The sequence below is a fragment of the Larus michahellis genome, chromosome 1 (genome assembly GCF_964199755.1).
Source record: "Larus michahellis chromosome 1, bLarMic1.1, whole genome shotgun sequence".
In the NCBI taxonomy this organism is placed as follows: domain Eukaryota; kingdom Metazoa; phylum Chordata; class Aves; order Charadriiformes; family Laridae; genus Larus; species Larus michahellis.
The window spans coordinates 212,687,168-212,709,752 of record NC_133896.1 but is presented as its reverse complement, the minus strand read 5'-3'; the positions used below and the strand labels follow the sequence as shown (position 1 = coordinate 212,709,752).

Genomic DNA, 22,585 nt, shown 5'->3' with positions numbered 1-22,585 from the left:
AAATCAGGCCAACTGTTATGTGCCAGCAGATGAAGACACGTAGCTCCCACCAGACAAGTGGGGAGCAATGGTTAAATAAATAAATAATGTGCGTTAAAAGCACTGTCTTTTATTATGTTCTTGCAAACTTTGTAGCTGCACTGAGAAACGTTTCCAGTCCATGGATTCTTAGAGCTCAAAAAACTGTCTGAACCAGCCACACGGGCAAGGAGGTGTATGCTATGAAGCAATCTACTCAGGAAAGGCAGAACAATAAGAAGCCAGATACAGGAATAACCACTTTTTAAGCACATGTATTTTTTGTTAGATCTGCCAGGGTATCTCAGGGGCATAGCTATTAGCTGACTCAAGCCCTGAGTGTGAAATCCTTTTCTATACAAGAAGTCAAGATAAGGTTTGTGTGCTAATTCCCCTTCAGCGAAGTAGAACTTCAAACAACATAAAAAAGTCTTTTTTTTTCTAGATTTCTACAGTGAGTTGAAAGTCACTGTTAATACTGCCAAGTGCTGCTGACCAGATTAGCTGTTTTAGGTCTCAAACTTGATATTATTCCATAGGAAGTGGCCAACAGAGACTGTTGAATTAAGTAAAAAAAAAATAAAAATAAAATTCAGTTGTTAACAGGAACAAAATCCAAAATCAACTAAGCATGTTGAGTTTACAGTTTACTGATCATCTAACACGAGCCAGTTATTCATGTAACTACAGATGTTTTCAGCTAAAGATGGCCATTAGCAGAGTTCTTTAGTATAATCAACTTTCGTTCTTTTATTTTCTAAATATGCTGTAATTAATACCTGGAAGAACTAAGATCCTAATTCCAGACAGCTCCTTGGAAACGCTCATTCGACTTTTACAGTTACTGCAGACAAACTCACTGAGTGATTGATTCATGTACAGCAGCAGATGACTTAATTGCTCGACGAGCTGCAGAAGTATTTAGTAAGCAGAGGGCGGAACCTAGCTGGCACAGTGACGTTGTTGAGAGGGTCCTTTCCAATTTGAGCAATTACCTTGAAGAATCTGGAGGTGAAACGAAAAGGGAATGGTATTTTTTGAAGGCAGTACATCCTATCATGTGACAACAAATTGGACGCTGTCAAAATTTTCCAAAGAACTCCATACAATGACCATCCTATGCTCTAAGAGCAAATCGGTGGAAAAAAAATGAAAGCATACCCGTGTGTGGAAAAGGTAGAAACTATGCTTGTATTAAAATGAATCCTTGCTATCATGAAACCGGCAATGTTAATGTTACTTTGGCTGGAAAGCCTGTTGACCTGGCAGCATAATTTCTAAATTAAGGTGCTGTCGACACAGACCTTACTTCAAGCGTTGGTTTAGCTGAGACAGAGCAATCGCTGGTAGTCAAGATTTTTGAGGTGGAGCCTGTGCTCATCTCTGCTCGTCTGAGCAGTTTGGAATGTGCTGCTGGACTACAGGTAATACTGTGGTGGAGCAGAGCAGCCAGACCTCACAGCCGGAGTCAAAGTAAATTGTATTCTTTCACTTGATGGACAGCAGCTCCCCAGGGCAGGGGATTGCAATGAATGGAAGAATATCACACAATCATAGGATCACAGGGTTGGAAGAGAAGGCAGGAGGTTTCTAGTCCAAACTCCTGCTCAAAGCAGGGTGAGCTCCAAGGTCAGACCAAGTTGCACCAAGTTTTATCAAGTCCGGTCTTGAAAATCTCCAAGGATGGAGAGCGCATGACCTCTCTGCAACACATTCCAGTGCTTCACTGCCCTCGTGATGGAAAAGCTTTTCCTTGTATCCAGGCAGAACCTCTTGTTGTTTCCGTTTATGACTGTTGTTTCTCATCCTCCTGTCATGCACCACTGAAGAGGCCGGCTCTGTCTTCTTGAGGAACTGGTACGTGCTGGAAGACATCATTTGGTTTATGTTCAGTGCACAGTCTTTTACTCTCTCTCCCTCGCCGGGTACATTCCTCTTGTAGAAGAAAGGGTCAAAGTTTGCAAGCTGAACTTGTCAGCTGCCAGCAATGTGAACTTTATTTTAGCTGGAGTCTGATGATGGGCTCCTGAAGTTCAAGATAACAGAGGCTCCAACTCAAAGCATCAAAATCTACTACCCTTTTAATCTGGTAGTCAGATAGACTGCAGAGGCCGTGAGAGAGTTCTGGGGGGCTGTGCAACTGGCAGAGGCAGAAGGAATCTACTGATTTGAAATTGCAGTTGAGCGTTCCCCTGTTGCCATTTTTCCTGCAACAGCTGCCTTTCCCACAAACCAGGGCCCTTTGATCACTCGCGCCCCAAGTTCAACCTTTAGTCAAACAATAGGTCAAGAAGGTCAGTTCCTGCTGCAGATAATAACCCTGGGGGCCCAGTGGCTGAGCAGCTACAACCTACGATTTACAAGCAATTGTTCTGCGTAGTAAGTATTTTTATGTACTGTTGCTGGTTTTGCTAATTGGCTGAGTGGCATAATGGCGCACTCCACAAAAGCATGCTAGTTTTGCATTTGGCCTGTGCATCTTTGCTATTTCTGGAGCTTTTTGAGTCTACCAGGGATGGCTTTTTTTTTTTTTTATTTTTTTTTAACTAAGTAGAATATATGTTCAAGTTCTGCTATCTTCAGCTGAACCTCACTCTTGTTTTCACTCTCAACATGCGCGGTTCTCACCACTCCAGAGCTCAATATAAGGCCTACGCAGTAAATGATCGTTTTCTCGCTAGTTTTAATAGCGATATTAATTTGAAGAAGTACTGTGTGTTCAGGAGTTTGTGTTTTGGACCTTTTCTCGGTTTTGTCACCTGGTCTGAAAATAAGAAATCTCTTTTCCCAGTAATCTTTTCACGTTGCTTGTCTTGTGTAGTTTTTGTGACGACTCAGAACTGGTTTTATCTCCCATCAGCCTCAAGTCTTAACTTTGATTAAGTTTAGCCTAAGGTTGGTATTTTCAGCATTGAATAAAATACCCAACTACTATCAGAGAAGCGGTCTTAGCAGCATCCCACACTGATGATATCTTAGTTCTAGCAGGAAAAAAACCCTGTAAAGGAATAGGGTGGCTGATGGATGCGGTTTTGATTTGGTCAGGAAGTGACTGGAAGAGAGATGAGTCTTACGGGATACTGGTCGTCTTTACAGCTCTGAGCTCTCTCCTGGGCTGTGAAGTGAGATGCTCAGTAACAGCGAAGAATGAGGTGAGGTTTGGTTTGGAGCAGTTTCTTCCACCTCCTCACAGATGTGACTTTGCATACCAGGCATGCTGTGCTTCAGCTCTCACCGTGTCGGGCTCCTTTTTCTCTGGCTCCAGTTATTCTGAGGAGCATTTGTAGGACATGTTACTGCAATGTTGGCTTCGTGATTTTCTAGTGTGTATAGTGGGTTATTTAGGCCATGTCCCAAGCCTCAGAAAACAGTGAACGTGCAGGATAGATGCTGCATTCCTTGTGCTGCATGTCTTGTAACATGTAGTACCAGCAAAGGGGAGAAAGTAAAGGAGGTACAGGAACAAGAAAAGGGGGACAAGAAAGGAGCAGCAAAACAAAGCTAAAGAGAACCCCCACTTACAGCCCAGGCACTGAGGAAAACGGAAGCCGGTCTAGGAGGAAGTAGCTTTATTCCCCCTCCCTTCTTTTGGAAAAATTAGTTCTAGCTGCTCTCTCCCCACGTTCCTTAAGAAGCGTCGGGATTGCTCCATCCTGTTGCCCCTTCCAAAAGGGAAGCCAGCAGCATCTATAAACTCTGTTATCAGGCCAAAACTTCTGTTTCGCCTGGGTGAATGGCATTTATTTAGCCTTTATATGCTTTTTTTCTTATCTTCCTGGGAAGAATGTAGATGAGAGAGCTCAGGGGTACTTTTGTGATGTATCAGCAAGCAATTTCAAGTATCTATGTATAAAATAGATATGATCCAAGAGGAACAACAAAAATTCTTGTGTAGTAATGTCACTCCTTACACTGGCCTCCACAGTAGACCAAGCTGATTCATAGAATAGAACAGTTTGGGTTGGAAGGGGCATTAAAGATCATCTAGTCTAACTGTCCTGAAGTAAGCAGGAACATCTTTACCTAGATCAGGTTGCTCAGAGCCCCGTCCAACCTGGCCTTGAATGTTTCCAGGGATGGGGCATCCACCACCTCTCTGGGCAACCTGGACCAGTGTTTCACCACCCTCATCGTGAAAAATTTCTTCCTTGTATCTAGTCTAAATCTACCCTCTTTTAGTTTAAAGCCATTACCCCTTGTCCTATCGCAACAGGCCCTACTAAAAAGTCTGTCCCCATCTTTCTTATAAGCCCCCTTAAAGTACTGAAAGGCCACAATAAGGTCTCCCCGGAGCCTTCTCTTCTCCAGGCTGAACAGCCCCTACTGTTTCAGCCTGTTCTCATACGAGAGGTGCTCCAGCCCTCTGATCATCTTTGTGGACTTCCTCTGGACCTGCTCCAACAGGTTCATGGAAGAAGCAGCAAGCAATCCCTTATTCAGCTGAGAGAGAAGAATAATGGAAAGAACCCCAGATTTCCAATTTATGAAAACAGGAGTTTTCAGGATGTTGCTTTATTCAACACTGGACTAGGACTTCAACAATTCACGGAATCACAGAATCACAGAATCACAGAATCTTAGTGGTTGGAAGGGACCTCTGAGATCATCAAGTCCAACCACACAAAAAAAAAAAAAAAAAAAAGACAAAAAAACCACACACACAAAAAAACCCCCACACAATTTGTGAGAAATAGACCAAATTGCTTTAAAACAGTTGATTGCACAGTTGTTTAGTAATCTGTTCAAGCAATACATATGTGAAGTTCATCACTTTTCTACGCCTGACGAAGAGCACGATGGTAATTGGCAATTGATGTCCCTGTCTTTATCTCACCCCATGAGCTTTTTATGTTATTTCCTGCCCCTGTCCTGTTGTGGAGGGTGTGTGATTCAAGGCATAGATTTATACTGCGTGTTATACTTGCATTTAGACGGAACATAATATATTCCACCAGTGGTCAATCCATGGAATGTAAGAACATGCCACAACCAATAGCTAAGAGTACTAGGACTGTATTTTAAGTGGCAGAAGCTGCTTGGTTGCTGCTGTTGTTCAACCTCAGCATAGCTGATGCCTTTATCACTTTAAAAAGATGTAGGCATAGAAATAAATACATTTTATACTTTCTCTCCGTTGCTATTCTTACCTTCTTCCTCCACTGATGTTATCATCATGTGAGGTCTAATTTAGATAGTAATCTCCAAAAGCCCTTGTCACTTTACTGTCTATTATGTGCCAGTCCTACACCCGTGGTGCTGTATAAATGCTAATAATACATCAATATGCTCATTCTTTATAAGTTCCGTAGGTGGAATTCCATCTGGTTTGTGCATGTCAAGTGATATGTTGGTGTGAAAAGTCCTTGCTGTTCAGAATTTGTGATGGCTTACGAGCAGTTGGGAAATGACAGGAAAAAAATAATCACAGAACTGGACGTGCTTATCATTTGAACAAAATCATCCAGATGTACGCTTAAGACAGCGGCTGTGACTGGTGCAGAATACCCAAGCGGTGTAATTCTTCTCTAATCTCTGAAAAACCTTAATGAAGCAATTAGGACGTTAACCAGCCTTTTCAGCCGTTTCTGAATATTTTCAGCTCAACCTAGTCTGTTTAAGAAAGTTTTGATACTTGGAGCACTGCCATTTCTTTGGCAAGATGTATCTACTTTGGACTCTTTTGGGAGTGAGTGGTAAGAACTCAGAGCGTGTCCAGGCTCCCAGAAAAGCTTTCCTCCCTTCAGCCGGATAACTGGTCTCAAACGGGCAGGTCCTCAGTTCCAGAAAGATCAGGCTTGGCTTCCGTGGAGCTGTGCGGGAACTCACCAGCAGGGAGTGATGTGCAGGGCCAGAGTGAGTTTGTACAAAACGCGATGATTCTATGATTCTATGAAAGTGACTTTTCCGTGGGCTGACGATGTATCCTTTCCCATGAGGTACTGGATTTGGCTGAATTAGACTAGGGAAACTTAATCCTAAGAACCTTGTAATCCAAAAGGTAAAGAGCTAGAAAACACAGGAAATAATTTTGCAGCTTCTCCCAGTTGCAAATTGGATGACGTTTGGAAGCAGCTCCATTGGCTAATCTAAATTGTATTCTGAGCTGCTCTAAGTATTCATCGCTTGCCAAGGATTAATGTAACCACGGATTACAAAGAGGAGCAATTCAGTGCTTCCTTGGTAAAGAGAAAACAATTTTTCCCTTCCTCCGTTTCATTTCTTGGCCACTTCCACTGGAACGAATACTGATTGTGATTAAGCCTAAAACAGGAGCTTTCAAAACCAGGAAGTCCTGATAATTAGTAGAAATTAGCCCTTATGCATTGCTTGGCGTACAGGCTAGATGCGTATTTGATGCTGAGATACACATACAGCTGCAAACAAGCTGTCTTGGGGGTGAGACGAAGAAATGGAAGTGTTTTATTGCACTCAGAAAACCAAATCATCGTCATCCAAGGCCTAAGGCAGGTTGGGCAGGAGGAGAGCTGAGAGTCACCGAAGCCGGGGGCAGCCCTGGGGCTGAGGGCGGGAGGAGGAGGCGAGGGAGGAGGAGGAGGAGGAGGAGGAGGAGGAGGAGGAGGATGAAGGCAGCTGCTTGCCTGCCCTCTGTGCAGGCTGCAGAGCTGTCGGCCACTGGTGCCCATATGGCCAGGAGCAAGGGCACCCTCTGCACGTGGCTGGGCTGCCCCGGGCTGCTGGGCTGTTTCTTGCTGGGCTTTCTCGCAGGTGAGTACAGAGACCCCAGGGCTCTGCCCACAGCCTTTGCCCTCTACAGACAGTTCCGTGCCACTCCTGTTGTGATTAACTCCCCATCGGGGAGCTTTTCCGGCTTTTCAGGGATGTTGTAAAATACTCGTCCCACTGTTTTCCTAGAGGGTCGTTCTCCCCGAGCAGTTTTGGTCTTTAAGGAGTGAGGAATATTACGGCTGCGTGCTTCAGCCCAAGAGGAGCCCTGGCGAACTGAAAGCGTCCCACAATGGGCAGTCAGGCATTCAAAAAGGAGAGATTAATAGAACAGTTTGAGACTTCTGTGACTGTAAAACCTCCAGGATTATTTTTTTGTTGTTTGTATTTCCTGCTTTTTGCTGAAGATGTGTTTAAATGCTCCTATTCAGTTGCCATTTCAGAAATTAAAAGGCGGAATGTAGAGGAGAAGGAGTTTTGACTGACAGCCAAGAGCGGAGCTGCTGAATTTTCCGTTACGTACGATGAACTTCACTAGGACACTAGATTCTTTTCTGCAGTCACTTGCAGCATTTGATTTTGAGTCTAAAATTGCATGTCTGCAGCTGTGCTTTTTAAAATTGTGTTGTAGCACACACCTAAGGCTAAAGCATGAAAGAAAAATCCATGAAGGCTATTAAATATAAAAACCATTAATTTGATTTAGGAGATCCCTGAGCTGCAAATTTCTGATGCTGGAGCTATTCTTATCCATTTCCCTGAACATCATCTTTTGGCCATGCTCCAGAACAGAATAGTGGGAAAAACGGACCTTTGGTCTGATCCAGCGTCACTGTTGTGTTCAGAGTGTTCCTACAATTGCATTTAAGTCTAACAGATCATACGTATTGTGCATGCGACAGCACATACGCTTGCCTTTGTTATTACAGTTTTCCCAGTTTGGGGTTTTTCTACCTAGAATAGTAAAAGGATTTTTTTTAATTTTTTTTTTAAAGACACATTCATGTAGTTGATATGCTCTCTCCTGTCAGATTTATGGCGACTGAAAAATCTTTAACTTTTTCAAACTGACAAGGGTCACAGTTAGCTTTATTCCTTTAATTATTAAATAGACTAACCCCACCGTTCCCCGGGTCTGTAACTGCTATAATGCTGGCAGGGCGGCTGTTGAGTCTTAGACCTTCACTTTAAATATTCTTATGCACATATTTTTAAATATATGTATAAATTAAATAAGGGAATTTCATCATGAGTATCAGGAGTTCAATCTTTCCACTGCAAACAGTTAACTGAGAATTTATAGTTTAAAATTAACGAGAGGTGAATCTGCCTTAAAAGGGGGACTGTATTTACCAGATATTTAGGGTCTGCTCTTCTTGATGTGTTCCTTTTTTGGCAATTCAGTCAATGAACTCTATTTAACTTTTCTGTTTCACTTCTATGTTTGAACCAGCAAACGCTGACAGAGGGTGCTCTAAGCCCTGTTCATTGTCGTGGTTTTAGGGAGACCGTTCAGTGCTGTAGGTTGCACTTGGGCTCAAATATGTGAGGAGCGGGGTTCTTGCTAAGCAGGAAGCTTTTCAAATTCGAACTTTTCAAATTTTCAGGATGGTTCACGAAACCGACCGAGAAGACGCCCAACTCTTCAGATGTCTATCAAAACGTGAGACAGAAACTTGTGGCTGAAATGAAAGCAGAAAACATCAAGCAATTCCTTCGGTAAGGCCTGCGCCGCTTGGTTTTTTAATAAATTTAATAACTTTATCAGTCGCAAAAGCCAGCAAGTGAGAACGTCAGCTCCAAGGAACGGCCTCTGACAGCAGAGCTCTTTAGGTGCTTTGGAAGTGTTTGGTTTGTACGAGAAGGGAGAGACTCACAGCCCTTCTGTCCTCCTCTCCCTATTTTTGCAGTTTCCTGTTGGAGTGGTTGTGCTGTTAAGAGCGCTTCCCTCAAGGGCCGTGACTGCCAGTGCTTCTCATGCTTTTTAGGATGATTTTCCGTAGTCTTGATTTCATGCAGTGTAAGTGTCCGGTTTCTCCTCACAAGCGTCCGAAACTCTGACATTGCGTAACTTCGCTTTGTCTCAGACTGAGGTGATTTTGCTGTGGTTGGGATACGCTGACTGCTGTTAATTACGTTTGATGGATAATCTGTCCAGTGCCCGCTTAGACTTTCAGTTTGAGCAGCTAATAACCCAATTAGTCAAAGTAGAAAATTAATATATGCAAAATGCTTCAAAGCTTGCATGCACTGAGTTGCATGTGTAGTTACAACTGATAATCCCTTTAGTGTGGCCAGATTGGATAACGTCCTGTTAATTGGGTGCTTGAGATCCCATTGTTCCCTGTCTTCTGCTTCCGAAGGTGAAGGGCCCTGTCCCGGTGCAATGTGTGTGTGTGGTTGGTTAAGTCTTGCACGATGCAACTGTTATTAAATACACTTTTTTTGCATCCTAGTGCACCCAGGTGGTTCTTTCAAAACATCTAAAATGCTAGGGATGTAGAAATACTTTCTTGTTTTGCTGTGTATTTCACTGGAAATGAAAAAAATAAATCATTCTTGTGCATATTTGTATCTTCTACAGAGGAACAAATATATTCACACAAAAAGTAAACAAATATAACCTCTGGTTAGTAAGAGGCTGATATTCAGTATGTAAGTCAGCAACGGCATCATAAACATCAAAGGTTTGCTGACAAATTTTATCTCTGTACATTTATTCTTAAACTAAAAGGTTTCATTTCTAGTATCAATTAGCTTTTTAAGTCTATAGGCCTTATCTTATTTTGTACTTGTTCCTCTCAGTGGACTGAGGGTTTCTGAAGATTATGTTTGAGTGAGAGTCCGGGCAGCACAGAGCTTGATGACAGCATGAAATAGCTCTGCAATTATGCTAACGTTTCTTGGCCATAGGGTATGCATGGTGTCTGGTTTGTCTGCCTGCTTTGATGGTGGGCCAAATGATTTACATTGTTTTTTTTTTTTTTTCCCCCCAAATTCAAATAAAAAGCAGGAACTGCAGAAAAATTATACTAATACACTATCCAGAAAGTTTGTTAAAAGCATGAAAAAAAGTGAACTTAAGAATTTTTGATCACCATTCTTAGTTGTTTAGACCACTAAATCTGTTTTTATCAAGTGGGGAAAACAAACTTTGAGTCTCAGAAAATGCAGACACCTTGACATTTGGAAGGGAAAAACTGAAAAAAGGCACCATGTGTTGTTCAGTCTATTTTTCCTGGTGGCATATGGAGTATTTAAACTAGAGTACTTAAGGAATTAAAAGGTACTTAAAATACTCTAGAGAATTAAAGCACAAGAAGCAGCTGGGCAACAAGCTTTGGCAAAGGTTGCTTCTGAACCTCAGTACATACATGCAGAGTTTAAAGAGAAGGAAAGACAACAGCAGAGAGCAGAAGGTTGTGGTCTACACAGAGAACCTACGTGCATTCAAATCCAGGAGGCCAGGTGGGATTCACCCGAAAGAGCTGGATGTTATGACAGCAAGGCTGCTGTCTGTGAGAAGTTCTGGTGATTGAAGGAGGTCCCTGGTGGCTGGAAAAGGCTGATGTTGTGCCCATCTTTCAGTAAGGATAATCAGAAGGATAATCTGGGGGCACTGCGGGCAGGTCAGCTTTACTTCAGTCCCTGGAAGGGGCACCAAACGTCCTTCTGGAATCTGTTTCCAAACACATGAAGGACACAAAGATAGTTATGAACAGTCAGCATTTTTTTGCTATGTGTTTATATGATCACCCTGATCCAGGGTGATTGTCTTCTGTAAGGAAATGACTGTCTACATGTGTCAGCGGAGACGTTACAGTGGCTGAAACATCCTTGACTTTAACAAGTCTTCGGCCATCTTCTCCCGCAGCATTCTCATTTGGAAGCTGAAGAAGCGCATGCTGAAGAACAAGTTGTTCCATTGGTTGAAAACAGTCTGAACTGACAAGTTGAAGTGCTACTAATGGTACTGGGTACCACTAATTAATGGTAATTAATGGTATCTGACATCTGTGGGGCAGCCAATAACAAGGAGCCTGCTGGGAGTTTGAAGCTGGTGCGTGGTACCCAGCTGGCTGATCAGCGGTCACCACAACTCATTTGTTCAGTGGGCCAAACAAGTTGTAGGCAGATTTCTGCAGGGTAGCCCAGAGGGGCTGGATGTCGTTTCTGACTATTTATGACCACTATGTGTTATATCTGATCTGGATGTAAATATTGTTAAGAAAGCTTTTATTATTCAGGCTTTTGATTAAGAAAAAAAGAACAAATCTGTGCAGGGAATTTGACATAACGATTTTCAAGTTGAACGTATTAGTACGTGTTATGCCAAAAAAGTACAAACGCATCAGCAGATACCAGAATTATTTGGAGGATTGCTTTCTGAATGTGTAGCTTTTTTCTATTTATTTCTGCTCCTTGCACACGGTTCATAGTATTTTGCTGAATGTCTTTGGCACTGATCTTTGTTGCTTGTGTGTAGATGTGGCTATTTCTGTTACGCGAAGAGAAAGGTTCAGCTGACTTATCTTAAGGCCTCAGGGAAGATCCTCTGCTCCGACTACATTTTGTGCTTACGCCGATGCAGACTCTGATAAACAATCATGTTATACAGCTCAGACTTTAAGTGTAAAACCTTACTTTCCATGTGTGTAGCTTGAAGATAAGCTTTACGCACACTGATCAGGGTTCACTATTGTGCTTCTCTGCATTTGCTGCTCACTTGCATTTTTCTGCTTCATTTCAGCTCATTTACCAAGTTGCCTCACCTCGCAGGAACTGAACAGAATCTTCTTCTTGCCAAACAAATTCAAGGCCAGTGGAAGGATTTTGGACTGGATTCCGCAGAGCTCGTTCATTATGATGTGCTGCTTTCATACCCAAATGAAAAGCAGCCAAACTACATCTCAGTAATTGACGATCAAGGGAACGAGGTGACCTTTTTAGTGGTTAAACTATATTTATGTAAGACTTCTTTAAAGAAACAGTGTCTTCCTCTGTTTTCCCATCCGCTCATCCCAGCATGTGTTTTATAGTATGATAAAAAATCCAGTGCAAAGGGAGCTCACTCATATTTAGAAATGATTTTCCAGACTGTGTAACAGAACAGCAGAGTGGCTGAAATCTCAGTGTCTCATGCAGCAGAGAGCGGACGCGTGGCAAAAGGCTGCGATTAACACCAATAGATGATAAGGTGTAAGAATGGCCCTGCTGGTTCAGCTCAAGGTTCTATCTAGGCTAATATCCTGTTTCCATAAACAGCCTTAAGTGGATGCACAGGGAAGTTTAAGAACAAATAAAGGTACGCGAGGCGTGCAATCCTTCCAGTGTCCAGCTGTTTTCAACTCGGGGCTTCTCTGAACTTGGTGCAATTAGTCTCTTTAAGAATCCTTATTAGACCTCTTTTCCAAGTATTTATCCCGTTAGTGACCCTTGTTAGATCTCTCTTCCAAGTACCTATCCAAACTCTGCTTGAACGTCCGCACAATTTTTGCTTCCACAACACGCTGAGAGGTAAGGAATGCCACGCGGATACTATCCATTGTAGGAAGTACTGCCTTGTTTTGGCTTCCTGTGGTGTCTCCTAAGTTAGTGTTGGAAGTAATAATGTACAGGCGTTCTAGAGCCACCTTCTCCATTTTGTACACCCAGGGGAATAAAGAAGTAAATGTAAAATCTGACATGGCGCCTGAGTGAGGAGAGGCGATGGGAGTGCTAGAGAAGCATCGTAGCACATAGGTAGGGATGAGGAACCCTGGTAGAAGCTAAGGAATATGTGCACGGGGATGACACGAGCTTAGAGGTGAAAGAATGGAGAAATTATTCCAGAAGCTCCCTAACACAGTCTCTCAACTATAATCTCAAAAGGTGAGATTTGAGTGGACATGAGTGGAGTGGACATGAGCCTTGAGGCAACGGGAGTGTTACATGAGTGATAGTGATGAAAGGCAGCGCGTTTAACTGGGGCGTAACTAGCAAAGAGGTGAAGAGAGGAATAATAATACAGGGGAGAGTAATCACAAAAAATACCTGCGACGGCCGGGGTGAACTAGGTGTCTTTTTATCGTTACCACCTCTTGGCAATTTTCAGCTACTTCTTTGCTTAGGTTCGGGCAGTGCCTTCTGACAAGTGATCTATCTCTGTATTCATACCTGCGTTCTGTTATAAAAATTCAGCTAGGTATCCCTCGCTGTTTTTTTGTTTGAACTTACGTGCGCTAGTCAGAATTGTATTTTTTACTAACAATTTACGGAAACTAGCATATCACTGACAATAACTGAGCTTAGTGTATGAACTTGTGCCTGGAGGTGGAGTGTTTGACCAAAGGCTTCTGTTATTGGTTGATAGATTTTCAATACGTCGTTGTTTGAACCACCTCCCCGGGGGTATGAAAACGTTACTGATATACTGCCACCTTATAATGCTTTTTCGGGACAAGGGGAGCCAGAGGTAAGACAAAAAATATTATGCAAGAGTATTATTAGCTGAAGTCATACATTGCGAAACGCTGGGGTAGATTGCTCCAACTTCTCAAATGATTTCTTGTGGTAGTTTTAATTAACTATTAGTATAAGAAAACACGTAAGGACGGCTAGGCCACATGTTGCGAGAAGGTTAGAAGTCTCCGATTAGAAAAAGAGCTTTGCTCAAAAAGAGCAAATCACATAACAAGTGAAAAGCTTTTATCTTTATGGAAAACGCTGGATACACCTCAGGTTACTCCACATTCCTCAATTGTATGGAGAGGACTTGCCGAAGTCATAAGTAGAAATAGCAATATATAAATCAATTTGGAAGACATTTGGGATTAAGTGAATGTCTTCAAAGGCTACAAAAGTCATTCACTTAATCTGATAATTCATCATGAAGGAGCAAGTCAGGGACAACTTTGCGTTGCATAGATGAATGAAACTGTGTAATAGAGAGGGTTTGTGTATGCAAGAGATACCACTGTTTTTTCAGGGCCACAGAAGTTTGTCAGTTTAGCAAAGTACATTGGCTTCATTTCCAGCCTCGGTTTATCGGGTTGCTGTTAAGTGAAGGGTAATACAGAAAGGTAAGGAGTTTGAGCCAATGCATCCTATAGAATATTAGGGAAATCTTTTGCTATTGTTTTTATGGGCACTGGTTCTCATTTATGGAAATGCAAAAAAATAACTATATCATACATAGCGAATACAACTGGGTATTTCTGAGAACAGATATATTGTTTGTTGAATGACCAGGTGCCATGAAACTGCTCTTCTCTGCAGGCAGATCTGGTATATGTGAATTATGGCCGCACTGAAGATTTTTTTAAGCTGGAGCGTGAAATGGGAATTAACTGTACAGGAAAGATTGTCATTGCCAGATATGGGAAGATTTTCAGAGGAAACAAAGTAAGGCTTGTGTTTCATTTTTCCCTCTGTGGGTCAGAGAGGGCTCAAGGTAGAGCCGGTGGGAGTTAACGAAGGCCGTAAGTTGGAACACATGAGCAGAAGGAAGCCCGCAATGTGTCCATTGTGGCTGCATTTTAAGAGTAACTTCCAAAACAATAAAAACAGATGAATGTTTTAATCTTCCGGTACTGAGATGACTGCAAACTCTTTAGGCAGTTCTTGCAAGAGATTAGTTTAGGGAACTGAGTAGTTTATAGCGCCAAGGCTTTTAATACTTTTCATCCATGGAACTGCAGTATTTTGAAGAAGTAAAGCATTTGACAAGGAGTCTGATGCGCGGAGAGTGAGTAACTAATTCTTTTGACTTTAGACAACAATTCTGACAAAATTGGTGACAGTGGGACAGTGGGGATAGTGGTCAGTTTTTGTGCCTCAGTTTCATTCCCTGTGCTTTATTTCAGAGCCTTGAGATATGACTAAAGGTGTGACGCAAACAATGAACATACTGTGTTTTGCTGTGGTTTGTTTTTCTCCTGAGTCTGTGGTCGTTTTCCCTCTTCCACATATACAACTTCTACAGCTATATCCCCATGAAAGTAAATTGCAACCTTCACATTTCTTTTTGCATTAAAAAAAAAAAAAGGCCTTTCTTAAAAGCAAGTGTTTTCACAGGTTAAAAATGCCATATTAGCAGGAGCCCAAGGGATCATACTTTATTCAGATCCTGCTGACTACTGCGCCCCAGGAGTAGATGCTTATCCAGATGGCTGGAACCTTCCGGGCGGAGGAGCCCAGCGTGGGAACGTGTTAAACCTGAATGGAGCTGGGGACCCTCTAACACCAGGTTATCCTGCGAAAGGTGAGAGAAAGATCTGTACCCTGGGCCATCAAGCAATTTATAAGTTGGTGATGAAAGTTATTGTGGCGCTAGAAATTAATCTATTTTCAGCACAGATGCAAAGTAAAAAGCTGCTTAAAATTATTTTATTAATTTTCCTATTAAAGGCTAAATTCTACCTGTATGTCATAAAATCATAGAATCAGAGAATGATTTGGGTTGGAAGGGACCTTAAAGATTGTCTAGTTCCAACCCACCGGCCATGGGCAGGGACATCTCCCACTAGACCAGGCTGCTCAAAGCCTCATCCAGCCTGGCCTCGAACACCTCCAGGGATGGGGCATCCACAACTTCTCTGGGCAACCTGTTCCAGTGTCTCACCACCCTCACAGTAAAGAATTTCTTCCTAATATCTCATCTAAATCTACTCTTTTTCAGTTTAAAACCATTACCCTTCGTCCTATTGCCATACTCCCTGATAAAGATCCCTCCCCATCTTTCCTGTAGTCCCCCTTTAAGTACTGGAAGGCTGCTATAAGGTTTGCTTGGAGCCTTCTCTTCTCCAGGCTGAACAACCCCAACTCTCTCAGCCTGTCCTCATATGAGAGGGGCTCCAGCCCTCGGATCATCTTCATGGCCTCCTCTGGACTCACTCCAACAGGTCCATGTCCTTCTTATGTTGGGGGCCCCAGAGCCAGACACAGTACTCCAGGTGGGGTCTCACCAGAGCAGAGTAGAGGGGCAGAATCACCTCCCTCGACCTCCTGGACACACTGCTTTTGGTACAGCCCAAGATGAGGTTGGCTTTCTGGGCTGCGAGTGCACATTGCCAGCTCATGTTGAGCTTCTCATCAACCAACACCCCTGAGTCCTTCTCCTCAGGGCTGCTCTCAAGCCATTCTCTGCCCAACCTGTATTTGTGCTTGGGATTGCCCCAAGCCAGGTGCAGGACCTTGCACTTGGCCTGGCTGAACTTCATGAGGTTCGCACAGACCCACCTCTCCAGCCTGTCCAGGTCCCTCTGGATGGCATCCCTTCCCTCCAGGGTATCTACCATACCACAGAGCTTGGTGTCGTCAGCAAACTTGCTGAGGGTGCACGCAATCCGGCTGTCCATGTCACCGACAAAAATGTTAAATAGTACCAGTCCCAATACCGACATCTGAGGAACATGTCACTGGCCACCACTTGGACATCGAGCTGTTGACCACAACTCTTTGAGTGCGACCATCCAGCCAATTCCTTATCCACTGAGTGGTCCATCCATCAAATCCATGTCTCTCTAATTTAGAGAGGAGGATGTTGTGTGGGACAGTGTCAAATGCTTTGCACAAGTCCAAGTAGATGACGTCATTTGCACTTCCCTTACCCACCAACGCTGTAACCCCATTGTAGAAGGCCACCACATTTGTCAGACACAATTTGCCTTTAGTGAAGCCATGTTGGCTGACACTGATTACCTCCTTATTTTCCATGTGCCTTGGCGTAGTTTCCAGGAGGATCTGCTCTGTGATCTTTCCGGGCAGAGAGGAGAGACTGACTGGCCCTTAGTTCCCCAGGTCTTCCTTTTTTCACTTTTTAAAAATTGGGATTATGTTATATTTCCCTTTTCCAGTCAGTGGGAACTTCACTGGACTGCCATAACTTCTCAATATCCATATGATGGATAGTGGCTTAGCAACTTCATCCTCAGGACCCATGGATGTATCTCATGATGTCCCATGGAATTGTGCACCTCCAGGTTCCTTGGATGGTCTCGAACCTGGTCGTCTCCTACAGTGGGTGGTTCTTCGTTCTCCCAGTCTCTGCCTTTGCCTGTGGTTAGAGCACTCGGCAGGGAATACTGAAGCAAAAAAGTCATTGAATACCACAGCCTTCTCCATATCCTGGGTTACCAGATCTCCTGTTTCCTTCTGGAGAAGGCCCACATTTTCCCTAGTCTTCCTTTTACCACTGACATACCTATAGAAGCTTTTCTTGTTGCCCTTGATGTCCCTGGCCAGATGTAATTCTGTCTGGGCTTTAGCTTTCCTAACCTGCTCTTCCCTGTCTGCTCGGACACTTTCTCTGTGTTCCTCCCAGGGTACCTGTCCTTGCTTCCACCCTGTGTAGGCTTCCTTTTCGTGTTGGAGTTGTCATGTCAACTGCTTATTTCAGCTGGTTGCTTTTGAATTAGGAAGGGAAAGTAAGTTTTTAGGAAAATCTCTTTGTATGATCCCAGCCTTGTAAGTTTTAGAAAAGTGGGGTGTGTAGGTTTACAGACAGTGAAGCAGTAGAAAATGGCTGAGAATTCATAGCCATTTTTAAATAGCCGTGTTTCTCAAAAGAACCGGTTTAAACTAGATTATAGTCTACCATCAAAGAGGAGTAATAGCTTTGCTTGGAGGTACGTTTCCTTGCTGATCCTAAATTCCAAGCAGAAAATCAATTTAAAATCCGCTTTACAGGGACTAAAATTTCTGTATTAAAAATAACAGTAACCCGGAGTCTTGTGAAACTTGGCACCGTGTGCTTGTCTTGTCCTTGTAGGCATCCTGAACTCAGTCTGAACCAAAGTGCCCACCAGTCCTGTCTGCCAATGGGATGGGGACACAGGGGTGCTCCTGGAAAGCTCACTGGCTTGTGTGACCATTGTTGGGGGCATAAGGCAGCACCATACTTAAAAAACCCAACAGATTGTGCGTGCCCGGCCCACCAGATTCAGAGAGACATTGACCGCCTTCGACATAGGTAAATCCACCTGTAGATGTCCTCTGCAGCTTGTAAACAGGCTGCACAGGGGCTGTCTCCCCCTCACACGCCTGCTTGGTTGTCCCACAGTCAGCTTGGAGGAGATGTAACGATACGGATGGACAGCAAATCTAACCTTGCATCAAACGTGGGGACTTCTCATGCACAGTTGTGCAGATGTGCTCTTGGGTTTGTGGCTCTGTCATTACCTTTTGGTTTCCTAGAAACAATGTCTAAGAAATTATGTAAGAATTAAAAAATCGATGCATGCTCGTGGCTACTGTGTGGCTGCACTGCTCAAAAGTATTTCCAGTTTGGTGAAAGTTGCTAAGAACGCTGCAAACTTGACGTTTTGTTCTGGTTTCTCAGAGTACACTTTCAGGTATAAAGTTAATGAAGGTGTAGGGATTCCCAAAATCCCAGTTCATCCCATTGGATATCACGATGCAGAAGTATTATTACGGTGAGTATACATTGGTCCTCCTCGCCTGAAGTCAGTATTCACAAATGTTCAGCAAATTTTTTTATGCTAAGGTGGTAAAATCTATGCTGTACTTGTATTTATAGTCCTTTTGAAGTAATGTGTGCTTGAGAAAATGTGGAAAATTCAAAGCAACCTGTTTCTGGCATAGTGTTTTTAAGAATTTTGTAAACCCACCTTGGTTTAGGTGCAGTAACCATTAAGGCAATTTAAGGTTTTAGCCTACTGGTCAACTACATTTGTCTTGGGTTTCACTTAACAGCGCAATGGGAGGACGTGCAGCTCCAGACAGCAGCTGGAAGGGAAGTCTCAATGTGCCGTATAACATAGGACCAGGATTTGCAGTCAACTCTTCTACAAGGTCTGTTTTAACGCTTGCCTATTTATAAAATATTGCCAAAAAAAAAAAAAAAAAATCTCCACAAGAAAAATATTGTGAAACAATACATCTAGAGAGATTCTGGAGAAACTGACTTTCTTCTGAGTGTGAAACATTTGGTGGTAGCTATTAGAATTTGAAAATAAATTATCAAAGCTATGTTTTTGCTCAGCGTCCCCAGTGTCAATGGACAGACAGATTTAGAGGGTATAGGTCTAGCCCTGTCATTCCAACTTTAATCCTTACTTGAAGGTTCAGACATTGTTTCACTAGGCGTTTAAAAAATGGCTATATAGCAGTAAGTAGACATTTTATTAATACTGTTGAATTAACCCTAAACTTCCCCCTCACTTCACGCTTTGGTCTTTTCTCTGCTGTTTCTGATGACCAAGGGGACAATAGGAAGGGGGAGCCTGTAGCAGTCAAACACGGAAGTGCTAATAATTCAGTAGTTCTCTTCTATGCGTGTTTCCCTTTCCACTGGAAGCCTCCCAGGGTTTCTGTGAACTTAGAGCTGTGAAGTGTGGCGATGATTTGGGAGCCCATCAGCTGTTCTCCGAAGCTGGTAGGCCCCATGGTTGAAAGCCCTGCACAATAACAGCACGGAAGAGCCCCAGGGACATATATCTTCCTGATTTGCTTGGGAGGAGCGGGCCTTTGAGCAGTTGGATTAGCGATACGGCGTTGGTGGTTTACATTCGTCAGCTCTAACAGAGAAATACAACTGCCCGGGTCTCCAGCACTAACGGAGTTACTCTCCTGCAGACCAAGCCACGTAACAATTGCACTTGGCAATCGGGGGTTTGACTGGACGTCAGGGACTGTCACAGCATCCTTCCTTGTCTATAACTGATAAGCTGTGATAGATAAAGCTAAAGATCACTTTTCCGTCACTTTTTCCACACAAAAATATTTTCAGTTTACTTGAGGTATTGTTCTATGAGGACTGGTAGCAGACCACGATGAACAGTGTGTAAAAATGGTGTGTCATTATCACTGCTCCACCTCCTGCAAGAGTCTGTCTGAATACATAATTTTATAGAGACTTCAGTGGTCATTATTCTTTTCTGCTCTGCTTTAACACTAGCTGAAAATGAATGAAGTAAGAATAAATAAATAAGAAAGCATATTTGACATAAGCGGGGTGCTATTTGGAATGTCTCGAAGAGCAACAGTGAGAAAAGAAACAACATGATTCATCCACGAGACACATACATGGGAAATATTTTTGAATGCACTTTTTAAGGTGTTCCTGCTTGATAGGACAACAGGGCTAATCCTACGTGTACTTCCTTCTCAGAGTAGCTCCGTATAAAAACGAGCCTTTTGAGTCTAGGTAGAAAGTCACTTGCACATGGGAAGTGTGCAAGTATATGGATGCCCAAGGCACTGGTGTCAGTTATTGTCTGGGCAAAGATCCAGCAGCTGTCCTGAAGTAGGTTTGGATTTTGACAGCTATGCAGATTTGCTGCTGAAAAGATAACTTCAAATGTGAAACTCCTGGTGTTTTGCCAGACACGAAAAAAAACATTACTTGAGGCTTTGTTTCTTCTACGGGTTAAGATGGGCTGAATACTACATTATTTTTAGCTCTCCTAATACCTGAATTTCCTTCCTTTTTATAAAACTTCAAAAGTGGGTTTTACTGGGGCGGGGAGGAGGGAGGGGGATGGAGGATTGGCAAATCTTGATCACTTAGATCTGGGGTCCTAAACAGAGATTTCAGTTTATTCCTGGATGAATATTTCTAACGACCTTCTCTCCAAGTTCTATCTTATAACACGGAATTGTGCTATGAAACCAAAGTGTATTCTTTATAAAAGTACATATATCCACAATTATAATTTCGGTCAAAATTCATTACCGTATATGCTTTTCAGCTTACTCCTCTAATACACAATTATCCTATTGGCTGCCATAAAAAACAGTACAATAAATTCTGTAAACGTTTGAAAGTTTATAGACCGTCCCACTTCATAGGGTTGTTGTTTCTACGGCGTCTTTCTGTCAGCAGGTTAACCTGAAGTGAACAATGGGACACTGATACAGCATGATCGGTGCTGGACACACAAAGCAGAAGAGAAGCACAAACGTTCTGCCTTACAAGCTATTGCATTGACTTCTTATTGCCTTCTCAGTCAGAAATGGTTACTCTATACTGCTTTGCCTTTCAGAAAAGTCAGAATGCATGTTCATACAAGCAATAAAATAACACGAATTTACAACATCATTGGTATCCTCAGAGGAGCTGTGGAACCGGGTGAGCAGTGAGTGCTTGTGGCTTTTAATTCCTTCTTTATTTTGTGTTTGGTAAATTGTTCTCATGTTGCAAGAAGCTTCAAGTTTTTTAGATAGCCAGATCATAACGAACCTGAGAAAACTTTAATAGTTGTCCTGTCCCTCCCAACACACTGTTTTTCATTGTCATTCCCAAGAATATATTTGAATGTAAATGCTGGAATGACAGATGTCAGGGAATTTTTTTATAAGGCCTATCATTTTACAGTGGGTTTCTCAGATTGCATTACATCATTCAGACATTTTGCCTTTGCAAAAATGAACACAATGCAAAGTACAGAAAACTAGGGATGATTTGGGACCTCAACATACTATTGCTGATACTCAGTAGCAGGGTGTGTACACGAAAAACTTCTTAAGTGGAAAAATGTATATAAAATATTTATTGGCTTTATGTATATACTTGCAGATTACTTTAAAGAGTAAATTTGTAGCACTGGTATCAAACTTCATGTTTCGTTTGAAAGAAGTAGGGATGCAATCAAATGAAATACAGGTAACCTAAATGCTTTTTTGGTTAAGGCTTGACGTTGTGTATTTGTTTCCAGACAGATACATTATTTTAGGGGGCCATAGAGACTCCTGGGTATTTGGCGGTATCGATCCAACTACGGGTGCAGCTGTTCTGCAGGAGGTTGTACGGAGTTTTGGTAAAATGAAGATGGAAGGTAACTTACTTATCGCAGACATAAAATGATGGCTAAGGAAAACAGCAGCTTTGTAGAGCTGCGTTGAGTGTTCCCAGCACAAGCAGTTGTGTTGATTTAACTTTTCACCTCCGCAGAAAGTTGTATTTCTCATTAAGAAAGATGCAAATTCAATTAAGAGATGCATATGTAGCATTGCTTCTTCGTTGGCTGAATTTATTCCCTCACGTCTCTCATCGGTGTAATAGTACCCTCTTGGTTGCGTGGAATGAAAATATTGCATTACGAAGAAATGCCTCTGCAATAATGTCTTCCTCTAAGGAGTTTAGAGAGGACTTTTTTTTTTTTACTGCTATATCAATTAGGTGCTATTTTTTTAAAGTTATTGCAATTAACCGTGGTGATTTTTCACAAAACTTTCTAACTTTAAGTTGAATTTTCAAGCTTAACTATGTGATTGCAGGTTGGAGGCCGAAGCGAACTATTATTTTTGCTAGCTGGGACGCAGAAGAATTTGGATTGTTGGGTTCCACAGAATGGGCTGAGGTAAATAAAAAACAGTGCAAAGAAAGCAACACTTGAAAGTCTGTTGCAGGCAGCTGCAGTACTCAGTGGCATCTATTCCTAGACGCAATCAGTAGCTCCAAGATAAAATTGGAGCTCAGGAGACTCCTTCAGGTGCTGTGAGGCCCTCATATATTTATACAAATTGCCTACGTAACTTTTGACAGCGTAAGTGCACTAACTCTTGATTCAAAGCTGATGTCTCTCGGTGATCTCTGTGTGGAAATCTATCCCTTCATTTAACAGAAGGATAGCATTTTATATAACCTGAATTGGTTTATTTTCTAACTTTCTATTTGAGAAATTCCTTAGTTTCTGTAAACTACAGTCCGGATCGCGTACCTGTGGTCCGTAAGAACTCCAAGCCCTTTGTGTGGAAATTAATCCTCCTGGGCAAACGAAAGGGTAGGTATTCTATGAGTGAATAGTTCCAAATTCCTGTGAAATTTCCAGTATTGTAGAATCTCAGGGGCAGGAAAATTGATTAATTCTGTAGTGGGGTCTCTGACTATATTCCTGCCCGATGGTCGGATGTTGAGAAATTCCGAAGTGAGGTTCTGAAT

General features: G+C 42.5%; 1 protein-coding gene across 3 annotated transcripts in view; it reads left to right on the top strand.

Moving 5' to 3' along the window:
• Positions 1 to 6,585: 6,585 nt before the first annotated feature.
• The window catches only part of LOC141736927 (N-acetylated-alpha-linked acidic dipeptidase 2-like), a 40,297-nt gene continuing 24,297 nt past the window's right edge, over positions 6,586 to 22,585 (top strand). The window contains exons 1-11 of one of the 3 annotated variants that reach the window (XM_074571577.1): positions 6,586 to 6,744; positions 8,310 to 8,421; positions 11,453 to 11,639; positions 13,055 to 13,156; positions 13,960 to 14,085; positions 14,758 to 14,944; positions 18,023 to 18,116; positions 18,397 to 18,495; positions 20,688 to 20,773; positions 21,360 to 21,479; positions 21,922 to 22,004. In XM_074571577.1, the coding sequence (XP_074427678.1) occupies positions 6,600 to 6,744; positions 8,310 to 8,421; positions 11,453 to 11,639; positions 13,055 to 13,156; positions 13,960 to 14,085; positions 14,758 to 14,944; positions 18,023 to 18,116; positions 18,397 to 18,495; positions 20,688 to 20,773; positions 21,360 to 21,479; positions 21,922 to 22,004 (1,341 nt within the window). In that variant the 5' untranslated portion in view covers positions 6,586 to 6,599. Of the gene's footprint in view, positions 6,745 to 8,175; positions 8,223 to 8,309; positions 8,422 to 11,452; positions 11,640 to 13,054; positions 13,157 to 13,959; positions 14,086 to 14,757; positions 14,945 to 18,022; positions 18,117 to 18,396; positions 18,496 to 20,687; positions 20,774 to 21,359; positions 21,480 to 21,921; positions 22,005 to 22,585 lie in introns of those variants that run through there. The other 2 variants (XM_074571588.1, XM_074571599.1) reach the window with 2 other exon arrangements.